The sequence below is a fragment of the Chrysemys picta genome, chromosome 1 (assembly GCF_011386835.1).
Source record: "Chrysemys picta bellii isolate R12L10 chromosome 1, ASM1138683v2, whole genome shotgun sequence".
Lineage (NCBI taxonomy): Eukaryota > Metazoa > Chordata > Testudines > Emydidae > Chrysemys > Chrysemys picta.
The window spans coordinates 65920560-65943498 of record NC_088791.1 but is presented as its reverse complement, the minus strand read 5'-3'; the positions used below and the strand labels follow the sequence as shown (position 1 = coordinate 65943498).

The 22939-nt window shown below is 41.2% G+C and overlaps 1 protein-coding gene across 3 annotated transcripts in view; it reads left to right on the top strand.

Moving 5' to 3' along the window:
- The window catches only part of RAP1B (RAP1B, member of RAS oncogene family), a 77980-nt gene that overhangs the window by 33365 nt on the left and 21676 nt on the right, over nt 1–22939 (top strand). For all 3 annotated transcript variants that reach the window (XM_005280021.5, XM_065570800.1, XM_065570749.1), the window contains exons 2-4: nt 7008–7094; nt 19259–19327; nt 22474–22530. In XM_005280021.5, coding sequence (XP_005280078.1) covers nt 7038–7094; nt 19259–19327; nt 22474–22530 — 183 coding nt within the window. In that variant the 5' untranslated portion in view covers nt 7008–7037. The remainder of the gene's footprint in view (nt 1–7007; nt 7095–19258; nt 19328–22473; nt 22531–22939) is intronic.

The following is a 22939-nucleotide window of genomic DNA, read 5'->3' as shown; positions in this document are numbered from 1 at the left end:
CGGTAGTAACAGTGCCAGGACACATACTTGAGTCCCAAAATGGTGGTCAACCAACCCTCAGATGATTGATGCGAAGGTGTTCCCTTCAGCAGCCCACAGCCCTTCTTGTCCCTAGTAACGGACACGTCAGCTCTGGGTTGTGGGGGTGCATCTGGGCCTGTGATCACAGGACGAGCTCTCCTTCCATATCAATATCAGTGGTTTGAGCATTGACCTGCTAAACCCAGGATTGGGAGCTCAATCCTTGAGGGGGCCATTTAGGGATTTGGGGATTTAGTTAGGGATTGGTCCTGCTTTGAGCAGGGGGTTGGGCTAGATGACCTCCTGAAGTCCCTTCCAACCCTGATATTCTGTGACTAGAATGCCAAACTTTCCAGTCCTGGGTGCAAGGCCAGTGCGTGGCAGTGATGATGGACAACACCACTGTTATGTTTTACATCAACAAGCAGGGTGGAGCCCGTTCCTCCCCTCCTATGTCAGGAAGCCCTCCAGCTATGAGAATTCTGCATAGGATGCCTCCAGGTGAATGGAGTGGGCTATCTCCAGGAGTGCAGAACAAACTAGTCGATCACCTCAGCACATCGTTCTGCAACCACGAGTGATCCGGATGTTCTTCAATCCATCTTTCAAAGGTGGGGGTTTCCCCAGGTCAATATCTTTGCCACCCGGAGCAACAGAAAGTGCCCAATGTTCTGCTCCTTCCAGAAACACAGCTCGGGTTCAATCACAGAGGTGTTCCTGCTACCCTGGGGAGATTGCCTCATGTATGCCTTCCCACCGGTCCCACTTGTTCACAAGGTGCTGCTGAAGATCCGCACGGACAAAGTGGAGGTAATTGTGCTGCTGTTCTTCAAGATGTGTTGCTCATCCATTCCAATACCCACCCTCCTTCCCCTCTGTCCGAGTAGCCGGCAAGAAGGAACTGAAGGGGAGTTGGGTCGGCAGGTCATATATTGAGTGCCATGAAGGTGCCATTCCAGGGGCCTCCCTAGCTGCCCGACGGGAGCTGCTAAGGGAAAACTTTCCGATGACCATGCACACGCACACCTAATTGGAATGGATATGAGCAGCACATCTCGAAGAACGAGTTACGAGAAGATGAGTAACCGTTTTTACTTTCCTCTGGACTTTATGCAATTTGTCCACATCTTTCCTGAAGTGTGGTGCCCAGAACTGGACACAGTACTCCAGTTGAGCGCTTATCAGTGCTGAGTAGAGTGGAAGAATTACTTTTCACATCTTGCTTACAACAATCCTGCTAATATATCCCAGAATGTCTGCTTTTTTTTCCTCTCTCTCAACGGTATTACATGGTTGACTCAGACTGTTTGTGATCTATTATAATCCCCAGATCCTTTTCTGCAGAACTCCTTCCTAGGCAGTCATTTCCCACTTTGTATTTGTGCAATTGATTATTCCTTCCTAAAGATACTATCAATTGTACTTACTGAATTTCATATTTTGGACCTTTTCTCCAGTTTGTCCAGATCATTTTGAATTCTAATCCTGTCCTCCAAAGTGCTTGCAACCCTTCTGTTTAGTATTGTCTGCAAATTTTATAAGTGTACTCCCTGTCATTTTAGCCAAATCCTTTATGGAGGTATTGAATAGAACCAGAACCAGGGCAGATCCTTCTGGGATTCTACTCAATATGCCATTCCAGCTTGATGATTGACCCATTGATAACTACTCTCTGAGTATGCTTTTCCAACCAGTTGTGCACCCACCTTATAGAATGTTAATCTAGGCCAGTGATACTCAGACCTTCAAGAGTCAAATTAACAATCAGCATTACCCAAAAGAACCACAGTAATGTGAATTCATTGTTTCATAAGGATAATTAGGTTGGTTTGACATGATTTGTACTTGACAAATACATGCTCTTATAACCTTATTTTCTTGTAGGTGCTTACAAATTGCTTATTTGCTCACTTACCTTTCTGGGTACCAAAGTTAAGATGACTGGTCTATAATTCCCTTGATTGTCTTTATTCCCCTTTTTATAAATAGGTACTATATTTGCCCTCTTCCGATCATCTGGGATCTTTTCCATCCTCCATGTGTTCTCAAAGATAATCCGTAATAGCTCAGATCTTTTCGGCTAGTTCCTTAAGTATTCTAGGATGTATTTCATCAGGCCTTGCCGACTTGAAGACTTCTAACTTGTCTAAGTCATTCTTAATATGTTCTTTTCCTATTTTAGCCTTCGATCCTATCTCAGTTAAAATCAGTGTAAATATGTTGTCCAATCACTGTTAACTTTTTTGGTGAAAACTGAAACAAAAAAGGCATTTAACGCTTCAGCGATTGCTGCATTTTCTGTTGTCTTTCCCTTGTCATAGAGTAATGGGCCTACCTTGTCCTTGGTCTTCCACTTGCTTCCCATGTTAATAAAGAGAAAAAAATGTTGCCATTTATGTCCCTAGCTAGTTCAATCTCATTTTTTGCCTTGACCTTTCTAATTTTGTCCATACATGCTTGTTGGGTTTTTGTATTCATCCTTTGTATTTTGACTTAGTTTCCACTTTTGTTATGACTCCTTCTTGAGTTTCAGGATTTGAATTTGTTTATAGGTATTTACATGTCTAGAGTTTTTTTATAAATAATGGTAACATTTTTGGAAGGGATATTAAACTTTAATAGCTAGAGATTGGTTTAAGACTTGAAGCCTAGCAACTTATTATGGGAAGCAGATTATCTCACATCTGCTTACTAAAGGGTTCTTACATATTCTGAAGCATCTGGAAATAGCCACTGTTAGAGACAGGATTTTTGACTATATGAATCTCAGGTGTGTTCTAGGATGGCAGTTCCTTTACCAGTGTACTTATTTTAGCTTTGACACCTGTTAGCACTTATCCAAAAAATAGCAAAACTTTCTCATCTTCTCTCTGGGGAAAAAAGAAAACGTATGCTGTCTTCACTGTCATTCCTTGTACCATACATTACTATTTTCTCATAGAAGTTATTACATAAATTCTTCTACACTAAAACTCATTAGTTCACCCAGAACAATTGTTTTTTTTCTCTTACTTAATTGGCCTCTCAGAGTTGGTAAGACAACTCCCACCTGTTCATACTCTCTGCATATGTGTGTGTATATATCTCCTCAATATATGTTCCACTCTATATGCATCCGAAGAAGTGGTCTGCAGTCCACGAAAGCTTATGCTCTAATAAATTTGTTAGTCTCTAAGGTGCCACAAGTACTCTTGTTCTTTTTCCAGAACAATTGTTCACTTCCTAATTTGCAACATCCACTCTTTTTTTTTTTTTTTTTTTTTACAAACGTTGCTTTTAAAAAGCAGGGCTAGGACTTTGACAATATAAATTAGTTTTTAATTAATCATTCTAATTGTTCTATAGTCATTTTGTAAAAATAAAAACTGAATGAAACATTGCTATATAAATACTTTGACACATGGAGTACCATTTTGTACCTATAAAATGTGCTAACTAGCAATGTCCAATTCTGTGTACTTCCTATATTTTGATGTTTTACATTCAGAAACAAATTCTGGGCATTACTTCATCAAGTAAAGTTAAAATGACAATCCTGCAGCTATAGTTGTATACATGCTTAGTCAGATCAAAGTAATTCTTAAGTCTCTCATGTCTTGTGTATTTTTTGTCAGTATTACTTCTGTTATGCTGATGCTCTGTGGAGCAAGTGTACAATGGGAAATTTTATCTGGAGCGCAATTAAAACATGGGTATTTGTCAAGCATCTGTAGGGTGACTGTCGTAATACCTCAGAGAGACAATGTGAGTGAGGTAATATCTTTTAGTGGATTAACTTCTGTTGGTGGAAGAGAAAAGCTTTTTCAACATACAGAGCACAAAAGTTTCTCTTCCAAGTTGAAAAAGCTTGTCTCTTTCACCAACAGAAGTTGATCCACTAAAAGATATTACCTCACTCACACATTCTAATATCCTGGAATGAACACTGCCACAATAACTGTGTATGTAACTACATAGTCTTACTAACAATGATGGTACATGGTAGATGACTTGTATAGTATGAAATGAGGTTTTGGGGAGCATGGATAGACAGTATAGCAGCAAAGAGGTGAAGAACCATGGTAGTATTGATACAACTATTCCAAACACAAGCACAGCAATGGATGTTCGTGTAGTAGTCAATCGCCAGATCAGCCTATTAGTGAACTTCAAAAATGAGTATTATGTAATTTCCATGCCATCAGGCATGCATTTCCTGAAAAATGACATTGTGATCCCCCCCCCCCCCCCCCAGGTCACAGGGCATTTTGACTGTGTGTGAAAGGAAGGTCTTTTGTAGAACATCTTAATCTTGCTCTGACTGTTGTTGGAAGACATCTATAGATAATATATGCATTCCTGTTTAGAACTCCCTCAAGCTTTTAGAACACTGAGTAAGGGGAGGATAAAATTGTATCTGCTTTCTAAACTGTTATAACTGCTAGTTGGAATGCTTCTTTTCTTCTCTCCCCCTCCCCCCCTCCTCCAGGCAAGAAGTGAAAGCTAACTACTCTTAAAGATATTTCCTTTAGTCACACTAACTGGGGGTATGCCCAAAGCATTTTTACTAAATTGCGTCTCCAGACTTAGTGGAGGGCGGAGGCAAAATACTTTGGGTACAGAATAAAAAAAACACAGTGGGTATGTGCTACAGATTCCTCAGGACTGGACAGCAAAATTCCTAGATGGGTTTTCAAGGACTTTTTAATATGTGTTGCCATTTTCAACTAGTTTAGTTTAGAAGGCCTTTGGGGTGGGGCTTAAGGAGCTACGTGCACTCTGTGCTATAAAATATTACCATCACACTTCATGCGTAACAGTTTAAATATGGGTTATCGGAAGTTCCTATGTTAAGGGCAGCTTTCTGAACCAGAACTTTAGAATTCAAGGGATCTCTTCTGTACCCAATGCCATTCAATATTTTTATCAATAGTCTGGAAGTAAATATAAAATAGCTGCTGAATTTAAAATCTTGTGATATACAGACTGGTGGAGTCGTAAATATTGATGACCGGGTAGTTGCAATGATTTGGATCACTTGGTAAGCTGGGCCTATTTGATCAAAGACAACTTACTATCGCCAAATGCAAGGTGATTAAATCTAGAAGCAAATAATGAAGGCCATACTTGCAGAACTGAAGACTCTCTATCTTGGAGAGCAGTGACTGTGAAAAGGATTTAAGGACCATTAGTGGAGTAACAACTGAACATGAGCTCCCTGTGCAATGATTAGGGCCCTATCAAATTCACGGCCATGCAAAATGCGTCACAGACCGTGAAATCTGCTCTTTTGTGTGCTTTTTTTTTTTTATAAAGATTTCATGGGGGCGACCAGTGTTTCTCAAACTGGGGGTCCTGACCCAAAAAGCAGTTGCGGGGAGGGGGTTGCAAAGTTATTTTGGGGGGTGGTCACGGTATTGCCACCCTTATTTCTGCGCTGCCTTCGAAGTTGGGCAATCAGAGAGCGGTGGCTTTTGGCCAGGCACCCAACTCTGAACGCAGCACCCCACCAGCAGCAGCACAGAGGTAAGGGTAGCAGTATCACAACCCCTCCCTACAATAACCTTGCAACACTACACCCCCTAACTCCTTTTTGGGTCAGGATCCCCTGCAGTTACAACACCATGAAATTTCAGATTTAAATAGCTGAAATAATGAAATTTACAATTTTTAAAATCCTATGACCATGAAACTGAATGGACCATGAATTTGGTAGGACCCTAGCAATGCAGTAGCAAAACAGGCTAATGTGGTCCTTGGATGTATAAGTAGGGAAGTAGTTAAAAGTAACCTTCCTTATTCCTATTGTCTCTGCATATGGTAATGGTGAGAGAGATCCTAAATATTGAATCTAGTTCTGGTGTCAACATTTTTTATAAGGATGTTGAAAAACTGGAGAGGGTGCAGAGAAGAACCACATTTTTTTTAAGGGCTGAAAAAAGTCTTACAGTGAGAGACTGAAGATGCTCAGTCTGTTTAGCTCCTTCCCCCCCCCCCCCCCCCCCAAAAAAAAATAAGGAAGTGACTTGATTATGGTGTGCAGGTACCCTCACAGAGAGAAAATACCAGGTACTAGAGGGCTGCTTTATTTATCAGAAAGGTATAACAAGACCAATATCTAAAGTTAAAGGCAGACAAATTCAAATTAGAAGTAAGATACCAATTTTTGATTAATCATTGGAACAAACTGCCATGGGAAGTTATTTGGTTCACAGGAGTAACTGGATGAAATTCTGTGGCTTGTGTTGTACAGGATCAGACTAAATGATCTAATGGTCCCTTCTGACTTAGTCTGTGAATAGTGGAAAGCCTGTGTGTAGGTAAAGAAAATTGCTGGCTACTTTCAAATACTTAGGAGAGAATCTAACTGTTCAGTAAATCAGTGGACACAATGGTGGAGACCTTGGGCAAGATAAAGACATTCTAACCCTAGGCAGTGCAGTAAAAGCTACAAGCTGTTTTGCAGAGTGGAAAAACTAGTTATTGATATATATACTTGTACTCACAAGGCTGAAATATTTTGTAATGGATCTTACTGCATGCAGAGATACATAGTGTAATCCTTTTGGTATTGAACTAGAAACAGTTTTTTTTTTTTTAAAGGTATAACTTTAACTGTTCTGGCAGCGAGGAAAATATTCTGGAGGCATCCTTTTTTAAGTTGGTGGATAAGTAGAATTACTACTATTAATAGTAATTCTGAGTACAGGTTATGACTGCCAGTTAGGGTCTGTAGTTTCCATGTTGTATAGTAAATCAAGAGGCAGCTTGCTTAGATTATGCCTGCTTTAGTTCATGTAGTGGTAGGTATCCTGGAGTTATCAGCCATATAAAATTAGTGTTAAAATTAGTTTTTTCAAATAGTGAACATCACTATAGTGAACACTATAGGTACATAGCTATAGGTACAGTTACAATGCATTAACACTGTAATATACTTAAGTTCATGTAATGCGGTTGTCCTTTAGTAGAAATTTGGGATCTCATTTTTTTATTGTGTATTTTAGGTATCAAGGGGGTGACTTAACACTTTCATCATGCGTGAATACAAGCTAGTTGTTCTTGGCTCAGGAGGTGTTGGAAAGTCTGCTCTGGTAAGTAGTATTCCTTTAACTACTGTAACTAATAGATCTCTTTTGAAGCAGTTTAGACATTTCTTTTTCTACTGACTTGCCTTATTTTTAGTTAGTAGGTAGGTGTACTTTCATGCATACTTCCATATGTGCATGGAAACTAATGACTTGAGTGTGAATGGCTAGATATAGACACTTACCTCCCCATATTATATATGCAAACTTGGGCTTTGTGCCTGCACATTCAATATCAGGTGTCCATTCGTGTGCATGAATGTACGCTTGCCAAACTGCTGGAAATCAGACCCTCAGTACTAAAAGGATGCTTAACTTAACCTTAGGAACACATTATTGCTGATCTCATCAACTTGAAGGTTAAGATTGAAATATGTCTGAGATCAAAGTTTGACTTTATCCATGTCTGGTTTTGCTACTACCTCACAGTCATAGTGCTTCTCAGCCATAGGTCTCAATGTTTTGCAAAGGAAGGAAAGTGCATCCCTACTGCACTGGTGAGAAACTAGGCTATCAAGGTGAAATAACTTATCAAAGATCACTCATATATTGGGGTCCGTTACAGGGGTGGAAGTGGAACAGATCCCGGTCAGGTCAGCTCAGCTCCCAGTTCATTGGATGACTGTGCCAGCTACTGAGACAATGGTGGTGGGGGTTTTTTGTTTTGTTTTCCCCCACCCTGTATTTGCTTGGTTACATTCACCAGTATAGTGAGGATATATACTGCTCTGGAAAATGTACTGAGGAATTCATGCCTGATTGTGCACTGGTACCAAAGCCATTCCACCCACCACTCCATCTCACTACCACCATAGCTGAGCCTGCAGGGTTGGGCTCCTGCTCTCTCTTGGCTCTCACTGCTGCTGCCACCATTGAGCCTCATGAACCCAGGCGGAGGAAAGAGGATGCTTCTGTTCATTACTTTCTCTCCCCAGATGTGCAGAGAGTGGAGGAATGAAGGGAATTCTCCAGTGGTAGGGAAATTGGAATATATTTCCCCGAAGGTGGGAGAAGGGGAAGTGTTGAAATAGTGATGGGATTCCCAAAGTGTTTGGGGGTAGGGAGGAGCAGGAGGGTTGCACAGAGGGTGAGTTAATGGACAGAGGAAGGAAGGTTTCAAATGTTTAACTAAATGTGATACTTAACCTGGCTAAGAAGGCACATTCTGAAGTTGGGCAAGACCACAAAAATTGCCTTTTGCCAGTCCACCCTATTCCTGGACTCTTAAATGAAAAAGTAACTTGGCCCTTGCCACAGACTGCATAACACCACTGATTTAGTCAGTGTTTTTGTTGCTGCAATTTCATTTGAATTACTAATTGGAGAAACATAATAAATAATCTTTATGGTCAACAGTTCTAAGGGCAACAAATACAAAAGAAAGTACAGCAAAGTTGAAACCGCATAACTTGGGTTACAGTACGTATACATACTGGTTTTGTAAAATTTAATCACTTAATTTTGCCCACATTTGCTCAGTTGTTAATCTGATAAAAGTAGTAAGTCTCTCCACTTCCTAACTTATTCTGGCCAACCATATTTTTGTAGTTAGTATGGATGTTGCAGCCATACTGTTTTAGCCGTAGTGGAGAATGAGGCCATTTGCAGGGACTTCATTTGTTATGCATCTGAGTGTAGAAATTGTCCTGGTTTGCTCTCAGTTTGGGTTAAATTAATGTTAAATAATGTTATACAAGTGGGACAATGCAGAATATGTAAGTCTGGGGCAATATACAGTTTTGTAAAATGAGATTTGTTTTTACCATTAGTGTAGAAATCGCTTCCTGGCTCTTTGAGCTCTGGTCAAGTGAAAAATTCTCTAAGTTATATCTCTTGGATTTATGCCTGTCAATAAATGACGTGATTGACTTTTTGTTGGTGAATCTACACATGCACTTAATTTGCCTAAAATGTTCTAATACTCTTAACTTTGAAGCCATTTTTAAACCAACTTTGTGAAGAAATTTTCATCTTCACGCTCCCATCAAATTAGATGCTCCGAAAAACTGTAGACCACCTTCTCCCACTGTGTACAGGAGGGTAGGGCGCTTAACACTAACCACCACGCCTTATGGCAAATTTCAGACTTTCAGGGTTCATACCCTGCCTGTCCTGTGACTGACTGATCCCTGTCAAGGATGGACATAGCCAGTGTCTTTGCTTCTGGGAGAGCCACATCCCAGAGAGTCCTCTGTGTGCAAGCGTTTTCTCCAGCACCTGCAAATCCAGGGATGTGCAGCTCAAGCTATATCTGCTAGGGTAGTCTATGTGGGTCACTTGAGACCTAGAGATGACTGTTACTCCCAGAGTGACACCAGATAAGCCAACATCAGCCAGTGCTCTTTCAAGTCAGGCACACGTTATACATTGGAATTGGGCGGTGGAAAGGATGCCATTAGAGCTGGCACTAGTGACTAGCCAACCCCCTCAAAGTCACCAGCTGCCCAGGCAGCAAAGCCAGCACCTGTCACTATAAAAGTGTCACTAAATCAAAGCCAGATATTCAAACATTGCTCCAGGCACTAAGGAAAATTACAAAAAAAAAGGACACACAACATTACTCCAAGGACAGAGCCTCTAGGTCCTCAATCAGAACTGGAATGGCATAGTGGAAAAAAGATCCCATGGTGACCTCTTTCCTGGTATTGTGACTGAGCCCAGTAAGGGCCTGAGATTTGTCCTGGAGGGATCCATATCACTTCTGGAGACATTCCATTTCCACTAGGCCTCGGTGGCCATCATAGCTGACAAATGGGCATTGAACATCTCCCAAGGCTACCCTATACCTTTCCACTCCTTAACCCTGTACCTATCCCCTTCCCTTTTCAGGGACCCTTCTCACAAGAGCCTGTTACAATTAGAAGTGGTGTCATTGCTTTGTCTGGGAGCTCTGAGAGGTACCTATGAAGTACAGGGGAAGAGGCTTCTACTCAAATATTTCCTTGTCTCAGCGAAAAAGGGGGTTCTCTGTCCTGTCCTAGAGCTGAGAGACTCAAATACTTACACATCTCAGATTGAGAATGGAAACGCTTGTCTCTATCAGTCTGTCTCTTCCAGCTCAATATTGGTTCAAGGACAGATCTCAGCAGGAGATGGCAGCAAACCTAGCCTGTTCTTTCAACTGGGTTTTTTAGTGAACTAAGAAAAATAAGCCTTTAGCCTGTTACAGATAAGACTGAATGCTGATCGATTCCAGGGCAGTGAGTGTACCTTGCCAAAGATGGTCTTGTGAATGCATTGGCTATTACTCTAGATAAAAGTAAACCCAACAATGATCGTAGATGTGTTTGGGGCTGCTAAGCCATGTGTCAGCATGCTCATACATAATGTTGCTTGCTAGACTTCACCTATGGCAGTGGTCACCAACCGGTTGATCCTAGAGTATCTCCCAGTTGATCACGATCTCCGGCGGTGCAGCGTGGCTGCCACTAAGGCAGACTCGCTGCCTACCCTGGTCCCACGCCACTCCTGGAAATGGCCACCACAGCCCAGGGGGGAGGGGCAGGGACAGGGGTCTCCCTCCGTGCTCTGCTCCTGCCTGCAAGTACCATCCACACAGTTCCCATTGGCCGAGAGAGCTGGGGGGGCGGTGCTTGAAGAGGGGGACACACACACACAGCATGAAACACTATACACACTATAAGGAGAGTGATCAGTTAAGGTGAGCTTTTATCAGCAGGAGAGAAAAAAACACTGTTTGTAGTGGTAATGAAAATGGCCCATTTCCAGCAATTGACAAGGAGATATGAGGAACTGTAGGGGGGAAATAGTTTTACTTTGTGTAATGGCCCATCCACTACCAGTCTTTGTTCAAGCCTAATTTAACGGTGTCCAATTTGTAAATTAATTCCAATTCAGCAGTTTCTCATTGGAGTCTGTTTTTGAAGTTTTTTGTTGGAAAATTGCGACTTTTAGGTCTGTAATTGAGTGGCCAGGGACATTGAAGTGTTCTCCAACTGGTTTTTGAATGTTATAATTCTTGACGTCTGATTTGTGTGCATTTATTCTTTTACGTAGAGACTGTCCGGTTTGGCCAATGTACATGGCAGAGGGGCTGGCACATGATGGCATATATCACATTGCCAACTCTGTCCACATATCTATTCAGGGGATACCATCATAGGGACCTAACCACATCAGCCACACTATCAGAGGCTCGTTCACCTGCACATCTATCAATGTGATACATGCCATCATGTGCCAGCAATGCCCCTCTGCCATGTATATGCTTATTTTCCTCCCCCTCCTCCCCCCCAGTTTCTCACATCTGTCAATTGCTGGAAATGGTCCATTTTCATTACCACTACAAACAGTGTTTTTTTCTCTCCTGCTGATAAAAGCTCACCTTAACTGATCACTCTCCTTATAGTGTGTATAGTAACACCCGTTGTTTCATGTTCTCTGTGTATATACATATACATACACATATCTTCCTACTGTATTTTCCACTACATGCATCCGATGAAGTAGGCTGTAGCCCACAAAAGCTTATGCTCAAATAAATTTGTTAGTCTCTAAGATGCCACAAGTACTCCTGTTCTTTTTGCGGATACAGACTAACACGGCTGCTACTCTGTCCAGGTGGGCTCCCTGTCGTATTTTTCAATCTGCATATGCAAGGGAACTGGTCCCCAGAAAACCTGGGACTCCACATCAGTGTCTTGGAGCTCTAAACCATCAGGCTAATCTGCATAGCTTTCCTGCCTATTTTTCAAAAATCCACCATGCAGATTCTGGCTGTCAACATGCAAGGAAGCATACACTCCTTCCCTTATGTCTGGAAGCTATCTAGCTCCTAGCGTGATGCCACCAAAACAGAATAACTGGACAACTTTTCACCTCCTGGGAGTCAGCAACAACCTGGCAGATTTCCTGAACAGACAATCTGTTACTACTCAAGTGGTCACTGTAGAGATCAGTCATAGCGCCAATATTCCTGTGTTGGCAGATCCTGGTGGTATACTTGTTCAGCACTAGGTGTCAGAATTCTTGTTCAGAGGAGGTGTGAGGCTGCAGTCATTACTTGACACCTTCTTTCTGTAATAGTCACAAGATCTTCTATATGTCTTTCCATCGATTTCCAGGGTAAAGTCTAAATCAAATGACACAACCACAATCATGCTTATACTTCCCTACTGGTAGAGTTTCGTTTGACAGATCTACAACTATCAACAGGTTCAGCAAACTGTCTCACTCACAGACTGCCCGGATCTAATCTCTCAGCACTGTGGCCAGATACTCCATCCAGACCTGAAGTCAGTGCCCCCGTCAGTGAGGTTGTTTGCTGAATACCACAAACCATGACTGCTGCCTACATATCCTAAGATGAAAAACGTTCTATGATAAAAAAGCATCCCAACATAGACTGGGTCCAGACCAAACCTCGATAAGATTCTGTACTACCTATTGCACGTAAAACAGTCTTCCATTAAGTTTTGCTAAGGTCAGGAACTTCAGCTTCCCATCCTCCTGTATAGTCATGCTCTCTTTTCTCACCTAATGGTATCTGTTTCTCAAAGACCTATTGCATGCTTACCCACCAAAGACCCTCTTCCCACCAGGAACCTCAACAAAGTCTTCCTTAGACTCATGGAGCCTCCCTCTGAATCTCTTTTGGAATGTTCTTTTGAAGGCTGTTCTAGTGGCTATCACTTTAGTCAGAAAAGTGAGCAAACTTGAAGCACTTATGGCTGAAACTCCCCATGCGACATTCCAGAGGACCGGTATAAGGTAGCACTAAGTTCTCATTTATCTATCACACTCTACATCAGGAGAAAAAATTGTGCGCCCATTCAGTGTCTTCAGGACTTTGTGCTATTACGTTGACAAGACTAAATCGTTCAGACTGTCCCCATCTATTTCTGGCTTTAGCTATGTATTTAGGCCATCTCTTCACAGAGACTATTGAAATAGATAACACGTGTCACGTATTCCTAGCTGGCTACTACACCTCTCCCATCGAACATTAAGGCTCACTCCACCAAAGCTCAAGTGGCATCCTTCTGCTTCAGAAATGTGCTGACCAAAATCTGCAAAGCTCTCTCCTTGGCATGGAGTAACTCACTGACTGTCAAGCATTAGGCTTTGGACCTGGCTGCTAAGTTCAGGAGAGCAGTTCTGAAATCACTTTTTGACTGACGTAGCTGGTACTCCTCACATGAGCAGGATACTGCTTGTTACCCATCTACAGTGGGATCTACACTGACACATTCAGGAAGAAGAGACCTGCTACTTCCCTACAGTAATTGTGGTTCTTCAAGATTGTCAGTGCAGATTCCGCCTTCCCCCAATCCACGTTCCATTTCCACTTTAGGAGTCTTCAGCTATCAATCTCACACGTAAGGGATTCTACTTTATCACAGCTGGAGGAAAAAACCTGTAGGACCAAGGGTGGGACACAATGATGGATCTGCTTTCTGGAGTTGCAGGCCACCGGTAGATTGCTCTTTGGGGCAGCAATTACTTGCAAGCAAGTTTTGTTCTGTCAAACTCTGCCATTCACACAATCATTTGCTGAAAAATATTTAGGTTTTACATAGCTCTTTTCACCTGAATATCAGAGCAAACGTCATTATCCCCATTTTACAGATGGAGAAACTGAGTTACAGAGAGGGGAAGATCAGTAAAAGTCAAAGTAGAACCGAGGTCTCCAGATTCCTGTAAATTGGACTGTTTCAAATGTGACCCCCTTCTTGGTAGGGAGACATGCACATTTATGTTCAAGTTCTAGGTAAAAAATGATTACGAACGGTGGCTTCATCTTGCTAGCAAGTCTAAACTCAGTCAAGATCTAATATCTGAATGTTCTGACATTGTCGTTGCATACTTTAATACAGGTGTTTGACACTTTTTAAAAAATCCATCCTGAAGTGCTTAGTCTTTATTACCCAAACTATTGAAAGTTGAATTTCCCCTCCAGGGAAATCAGTTGTTCATGCAGCATCTTGTCCAGTGTCAGCCAAAGTTAATAAACTTGATATGAAAATGAGTAATACAATTGATACTTTGGCTTTTCAATTTAAAATAAAGCTTTTGCAGAATCTTCAGTCTCCTGCATCAGAGCACCACAGAATTTAGGTCTAGCATCCCCTGCATTATGTGGGTCTCAAACCTAGAAAGCAAAGCAATGAGATGAGATTGAGAAGAAAATAGAGTAAAAGATAATGAACAGACAATGTAATGGAGACAAGATTATGCAGGAAATCAGACATAGAATTAGTTCTTGAGGAAAGCTGGAGGAAGAAATTGACTACAGAGCAGGTTGGAGAAAATATTGGATGTGTCATACAAATTCATTGAATACTGGTGAAACTTTTTGAAAAATATATTCACTCTACAATATTTGCAGCCCTGTGACGGATATCGCGACTGCATGCAGTAACTTTAAGGCAACATATTATGCTAAATTTATTAATCTGTTATATATCACGGTACGCCTGGATTGTATGCAACTCCGTGGGGGGGTTGCTACAGCATTATTAGTAACTAAGAACAGTGGAAGGCGATAACCTGAGTGACTCATCTTAAACACTTTCAGATAGCTATTGCCTTGTGGGGGAAGCTTACATATACTGATTTAAACTGGGTTTTCTGGAGACCGATGGGGGGAGAGAGCTTTTGGCATGTAAAGGCTGTGTTTAAACTGTCTCAGGACCTTCTTTTTGATACAGCAAACAGACAGGGCCTTCTGTCTGGGGGAGGGGCACCCTTGCAAAAGGGTTGGAAAGACTTTGGCTTCTAGGGCCCCATAACACTGGTGGGTGACTCCTGGTATGTTTAGTGTGTGGTTTTAAGTCTGTTTGTTTTTATTATGTTTTCTGTAATGTTTTTACCTTAAGAATAAATGTGCTTGTTTAGAGCTGTGTGGTAACTTGTAACTGCTGGCAATACACTGTTCAGAGTGTGGCAGGAAAGGGAGTATAGGTGTGGTTACCCTGAAACTCCTACATGCATTGATTATACCTTATTTCTTTGCTGTGCTCCCATTTCTTTATCTATGATGCATCATTCTGCACCTTTCCGTGGGCTGTCTCTTGATGTTCCATAAAGCTCAGTATACTTTACTTTTTCTGTTCTCTGTCCTTTTATGCCTGCTTATGCATGCATGCCCAGATCTTGGAAATTGTACAAGACATCTTCTAGCCAGAGGACAAACTTAGTCTATAGATGGTAATACGAAAGAGGTTACCACTTTGTCTGTCCAGGAGCCAAAGTGAGGAACTCTTGCTTTTCTTCCGCACACCCTAGCTTCTGGGAAAGCAGAAAGTTCTGGGGTTCCTGCTGGACTGCTGTCCTTGAATGTGTTGAAATGAAGGTCTGGATTCTACAGAATTTGATGTTACTCTTCCTACTCTTCACGCTGTGTGCTGTGTGGTTTTGTTTTGTTTTTGTTTGTTTGTTTTTTAGATTTATTTGTCCTAGTGTTACCTATGATAACTTCCTAGTACAGACTAAGTTTCGATGGGCAACTAAGGCATTTCTTAGAGCAGAAGTCTATTCATTATGGATAGGCTTTACCTGAATACCAGCATACAAAGAAACCCTGCTGTTCAAAGAGGCAGTTTGGAAAGGTATTTAAACAAGAATAAGGGACCAAGGATGAAGGTTTTGACACTACATAAGTGAGTCCTAGAATTGAAGTGTGTAAACTGAATAGCAAATTGGTTAAATGGTTGTATATATAATTAAATTATAGATCTTGATGGTGAGAACTTCCTCAAGAGGAACATTTAGGGTGTTGCTTTTCAGTATATTTAAGTTAAAGTAGGCCTGTTACTGAAGTTGTAAAACTTGCTACTGATAATACTGGAAACATACCTTGAGTGACTTCCTCTTCAGAAATAAATCTAAATGTGCTAGGAGGGTGGATTGTGGAATGGTAGGTGGGTTTTAATACTAGCAAATATAGTCTTGAATTTATAAATCCTAAACAAGGCTAAGACTTTTGTCATGGTTATTTTTAGTAAAAGTCACGGACAGATCACAGGCAATAAACAAAAATTCATGAAAGCTGTGACCTGTCTGACTTTTGCTGCTGCAGCTCCATGGTTTTCCCCCGCCACTGCATGGTTGGGAGCTGTGGGGTTCCCCCTCTGCCTGCGGCAGCTGGAAGCTGCAGGGGGACACCCCCAGCCACTCGCCCAAGGCGTTCCCCTCCCTCCCTGCCCAAGGCGTTCCCCTCCCTCCCTGCGTGAGGCTATTGACCGTTGCTGGAACCTTTCAGAGGGACCCCTATCGCTGGAACTCTGCCAGAGCCCTGCTGGGTGCCAGCTCCAGAGTCCTGCAGCCCTTTGGGCTGAAGCAGAGAATGTCAGAGGTCTCTGGAAGTCATGGATTCCGTGACTTCCAGAATCTGACATAAACAAACATAGCCTTAATCATAAAGCAACAACTGCAGCAGCCACATACTGTCCAAAATGCAAAATTTCTACCATTCTTTGACGTGACCTTTCTGACTGTCAATAGCTACAAGGACTCTTTCCAAATATTCTCTATGGGGTAGTCATTTGTTGGTGCCCTAAAACATGAGTCCTCTTCCTTCCCTTCTCTTCCCAATATGCATGAGAACAAGGAGTAGATCAGATCTGTATGTTTTGGGGGGGCAGAATTGTGAACTGGTTTCACCAGTCTCGGGTCCCTACCAGACAAAATGTGGTCCGCCATTATCGTACTACCAAACAGAATCAAAAGGTACATGTAAAAAACTTGCAATATTACATTAAAAGCTATATTTGCAAAGAAGGGAATAAAATCTAAGCATTTCTGGGGCCACCAAATTGGAAGTTCTGTGATTGTGGTTCTCATGGGGCCCCAAACAACCTTAGTTTTTGGTTTTATCACAGCTGGTATCAGCAAGCTTGCCTTCAGTTAGTCCCTTATGCGAGTGGCTCTCAGATCTCCCAACTGAAACTATTCCCTCTTGCTCCTGTTCGTCATCACACCCTTCCTTTTGACATTTACTTGTGATAAACTCAACATCTTTCATATTGTCAGAATCTTAAGCTTTTGAACTCAGTCCTTGCCCAAGTATTTTTTTGTTTTAATATCTAGTACAATGGGAGACTTAATCCCATTTGGGTCCTTAAATGCTAATAAATAATGTGCAAAAACACTAGAAAGAAGAAACTAGAAGTGTATTTGTTTCTACAGAGGAATTGTTCAGTTGTCTTACAGCAACCTATAATATTCCAAAACAGAAGTCTCATAGCACTTGCTGGTGGTCTGTGGGAAACTGGGTTTTTCACCAACGCTTGTCTCCTTTCCAGCTGTTAAATGGCATCTGAGAGATCTTCTGTGTAAGCAATTTGTGTAATTGCCATGGGTGCTATGACCATGAATTTGAGGGGGAGGTAGTCCATGAGACCATGCCTTAATTAAAATAGGCTTGTGCTATGGAAAAATTTAGGAACCTTGAGCCATAACTCTCCCAGCATGCATGGGAGCTGTGAATGTTCTGGGCTCCAGGATTTCAACTTTTTTATACGTGCTTTAGCTTACATCCATGGACTACTGACCAAAGTAAAACCTTTTTCCCTGCAAAAAGACACTAAAGGGCAAATTTTGCACCAAGCCTGTCTTAAATTGGCTTTGACATAGAAGGAATCCAGAGTTTATGGTAAAAGATAATGGAATCTTCTTGCATTGGTACACCTCTACCTCGATGTAACGCTGTCCTCGGGAGCCAAAAAAATCTTACCGCGTTATAAGTGAAACCGCGTTATATCGAACTTGCTTTGATCCACCAGTGTGTGCAGCTTCCTCCCTCTTCTCCCCCCCCCCCCCCCCCCCGGAGCACTGCTTTACTGCATTATATCCGAATTCACGTTATATCGGGGTAGAGGTGTATTGCAGTTTTGATGTTGAGTGGTAGTCCCTATGCTCTTAGCCACTGGACTTTAGTCAAAGATCCACAAATCCCACACCGAAGTATGCCAGCTTCTGTAATTCTCCCTAGCCAGTTTACAGAACACTCCTTTTTCTCTCTCCCCTCTACCCCCCCAAAGGCAGATGCGGGGAGCAAGACTTGGCCTGAAGTTCAGTGTTCTAGAAAATATTGATAGCCATTTAGTAGTCCAGGATACACATTTTGAATTTATAGTACTAATAAAATAAGTTGTAGACAATACAAAACGGCTCTTAAATTTTGTGTTGAAAGCTGTACAGTAACTCCTCACTTAACATTGTAGTTACGTTCCTGAAAAATGTAACTTTAAGCGAAACGATGTTAAGCGAATTCAATTTCCCCATAAGAATTAATGTAAAGGGGGGGTGGGGTGGGAATGTTCTTCACCAGACAAACACACACTATAAGTTTAATACTGTTCAGTTATGATGATTGTGAAGCTTGGTTGAGGTGGTGAAGTAAGAAGGTGGGATATTTCCCAGGGAATGCCTTGCTGCTAAATCAGTGGTTCTCAAACTTTTGTACTGGTGATCCCTTTCACATAGAAAGCCCCTGAGTGCGCCCCCCCCCCCCCCCCATAAATTAAAAATACTTTTTTTATATATATATTTAACACCATTATAAATGCTGGAGGCAAAGCAGGGTTTGGGGTGGAGGCTGACAGCTCGTGACACCCCATGTAATAACCTCATGACCCCCTGAGGGGTCCTGACCCCCAGTTTGAGAACCCCTGTGCTAAATGATGAACTAGCACTGGGCTGAGCCCTCAAGGGTTAATACATTGTTGTTAATGTAGCCTCACATTCTACAAGTCAGCAGGAATGGAGGGGAGGGGAGATAGCATAGCAGACAGAGACAAACATACACCTTGTGTGTGGGGGGGAGGGGGGGGGAGAGAAATGCACACTGCCCCTTTAAGTAAGCTGGCCCACTCTTAAGTGCATTGTCTTTTTAAGTGGATCAGGAAGTTGAGAGAGCAGCTGCTGCACCAGGCTCTCTCTGTCTCTCTCCCTCAGTGTCCCCACCCTGCTCTATATGGAGAAGGTGTAAGCAGAGGGGGAGGGGGATACCCTGACATTAACTCCCCCCCACACACACAGCTCGCAGGAGGCTCGAGGAGCAGCTCCAAGGCAGAGGGTAGGAGCAGAACATGGCAGTGTGGGGAGGGATAGCTGCATTTGCTAGCAGCTGCTGCTGCACAGGAAACTTATGTTTATATAATGTCAAAATATATAAAGTTGTATAAGGGAACTTTTTTGTGTTGCAGACTGTACAGTTTGTTCAAGGAATATTTGTTGAAAAATATGATCCTACGATAGAAGACTCCTACAGAAAGGTAATGCAATAAATTGTGATACTACACTAATGGTACAAGACACTGATCATTTTTGAAACTCTAAAATGAACACTATTTTTTAAAAAATTAGCAAGTACTTGACCGTAAAATCTGAATGGCAAGAGCATTAAACACATCTAACATCACTAACTCATTTAGCATCTATGAAGCGTGAATATTCATGAGACAATGAACAAGAGTAAGTGATTATCAATATGGCTTCTGTTGATGACATAGCCACCTTTTGAAGAGCCTACCTAAAAAGATAATTGCAATTTAAGCTTAAATGTTTTACTGTCTATAAATAAGTTAATGTGCAATATTGGGGTGTTAAGGTTGATGTTATGATACTGTGCATCAACGATAACACCAATTCAGTCATAAATTCCTTCATAAAATCCGAATGCTCTAAACATGTCTAAAAGTTTAGGCAATTATTACACCCTACAGTAACACATTTAGAAGTACTTGATCAAGATACTTACAGTGGACTAGACCTGAGGTGTTCAAACCCATGTTGGCTGGCTCCAACTTGGTAAGGCGGGTACTAACAATGAACCCTCTAAGAGCTCACTTTTTTTTTTTTTTTTAAATAGTCTCCTAATAAACAAGTAATGTCATTGCCAGTTGCTAACTTTAGCTAAGAGCCAGTTTGGGGTTGACCCCTTTCCTGTCCTTGAGTAGATACAATTTTAGGACTGGGCCCCCTTCAAGATAATATTGGTATATTAAAGATTACTTTCAGTTTTTATCATATATCACAAAACATCATCTATTTGTCTGTTAGATGAAGTTATAAACTGGTTCTATAATTTAGAGACCCCTTTTCACAGAAATCTTTTCTCATTAACCACATTCTAAGCTTAGCCTTCTCCCCAAAACTTGTCTTGTTCTAGATGCCACATTTGTTCTAACTTTTGAACCTAATATTTTCAAGGCCTTGTTAAATTTCCCCCTCCCCCCCATACTTTCAAAGCCCTTCTATGACTGCTAAAACCCCTTTATTTTACTTAACTACAAAGCATACATTTTCCTTAATTTCTACATGGGAGGCATTGAATAGAGTAGGATTTGATTCCTACTGAAAGCTGTCTACAAAGGTGGGTTGGTGCCTAGTGTTGAAGTTGGGGTAAGTCCGGCTTGAGTCAGTAGTTAGTGCAGGGTGCATTAGTGAACTCAGAAAACAGTGGTTCTCAAACTCTCTATACCATAATGAACCACTTGAGACAATTCATTTATATATACTTCGAATGAAATATTAAAATAGCCTTACCTTGATATGCTTTTAATAGGGTGGATGAACTTGTGTGTATAGCTTATCCAGTTGTGGTAAGACTGACCCAGACAAACTGCAGTGACACAAGTATCGCTTGTCCTGTCTTCAGCTGGAGAGGGGGGGTAGGCCCACCTCTGACCTGTTCCCCGTTGTTGTCTACCTCAACTCCCTATTGTCAAGGCACTGAAGCAGCTAGCTGGCGGCTTTGTGCTGGCTCGGTGATAGAAGGGGAATCACTGAGAGCGAAGAATATCCCAGACTTACTACTTTCCTGATGACCAGGTAGAGTCACTGTAGTGGAAAATTTTACTCATGTGAGATTTGTTCTAGCTCTAACTATACAGGAAATCTAAAAGAATCTGTTTTTTAAAAAAAAAATTGATTGTACTCTTTTTAATCTTAGCCTTGAAAGTAAGGGGCAAGAATTTCAAGTCCTGTCCAGTAATTGTTGGATCCTCACCACTTCAAAGTGCCTGCAGTAAATTACACCAAAAATACTAGCAAGCATTATGAAAGTGGTGAAATGTTCCTTACTGCATGTATTTAGATTATTCAGTAGATCTCACCTTAGACTTGACATTTTGCAAATATTTGAAAGATCCGCTTTCAAAAGAAACTAAAGCCGCTAGTTATTCTTATGAAATATGAAAAGGTTAAATGGTCTCAAGAAACAAATTAATCTCTGCTTCTGTTAATGAGGGCTTTCAACTAGGATTCATAACAAAAATTAACATGTGTCTGACTACATGTGGTCCTGGAATGACTCCGAATCCCATGGATTTCTTGTTCTCTAAATTGATCTGATTCTGGAAGTCATACTTAGTGTGAACAATATCAATACACTTCCCTCAAGCAAGGGCAATAGCAATGACATTCTAACTTGTTTTGTGGTTTCTGTGCTTCTGAAAGCATTCTTTTGGCAACTGCTGTACAAGAAGTTCAGATTGTAATCGGCTTTAAGTATTAAACTGCTTTTTAAAACTTCAGAATTCAATTACTACAATATCTAAATTATTTCAACATACTGTTGACTTGAGATTTCAAGCCAAGGTGTCTTATAAAGGAAATAGTGTTGAATACACCACTTAACAGCATCCTTCGTAGTACAATAGTGGCTACTGAAGAGTCCTTATACTCTTCAGAGGGAGAAGAAAATGGAGGAAATGTGAAAAAACAGTCTTTCCTTCTTAGAGTTTTAAATTGGTTCAGAAAGCAAGCCTAAACTTAAACTGTCAATCATACATTTAAAAAACTAAGTAGCAAGCTCCCTTAAAGGTATCAATTTGCAAAACAACTCTGCCAATCCTCCTTCATGGGTGGAGTGACATGAGATGGACCCATATACCTTGAAAGAGAGAGATGCTGTCATATTATTGCACACTTAAAGCAAACTGATGAGCGATTACATCAGGGACTTTCTGCCACCTCTCCATTGATGCAATTTGCCCTTTTAACGATCATCAACATGCCACTTTAACTTTCTAGCTTTTGATCTGTGCTTTTCCTCGCAAATATCAAGTGTATGTGCTTGCTGAGAGTGCCCATTGAAGCAAGTACAGCTGTGTTCTCTGCTTATGGTAGACTGTAAAGATTTATAATACTCTTTAGTATATGGGTAACATTTTCAAAAGTCCCCAAGTACTGCTTTCAAGATATTTAGGCTCCTAAATCACTTAGGGGCTTCTGAAAACTTTTACCTTTATTCCCTGCTTTCAGAGTACATGCACAAACTTATTAAAAGCCAGGATCTTATTTTCCCTTACTTTGTCTTGTGTATTATAAGATTAATTGTAAAGGGAAACTAGTTGCCTATTTGACAGTCTTTCTTGTTTTGAGAAAAATTTTAACCTCATCTTTGTTTTCTTGGCAGCAAGTTGAAGTAGATGCACAACAGTGTATGCTTGAAATCTTAGATACTGCAGGAACGGTATGTACAACTAATTATCCTCTGTATATATGGATCACACTCGGGCACTTTTAAAAAATACTTCCAATCAGTGGTGGTACACTAGTTTTTAATCATCCACTGTACAACACCGAACACATTTACCCTCCCCTTCACCTAGCTCTTCACTGACCAGTATTTAAGCAGAATTGGAAATAACACGGCAGAAAGCAAATTGTATGCTGCCTATGATTCTTGCTTTACCTCGTGATAGGAAAACCTAAAATTTAGTAGTAGTAGTATTCTGAGGGATAATTCACCTCTAGGCGTCTTAAATTTAGCCCAGAAGGTGGTAATCCTGATTTCTGTTGGGGAATTCCCTATACCTTGCCCTCCCCTGAGGTATGGTATTCTTGTTTTATTCTAGTCTCTTCTTGACAGCCAAAGTTGG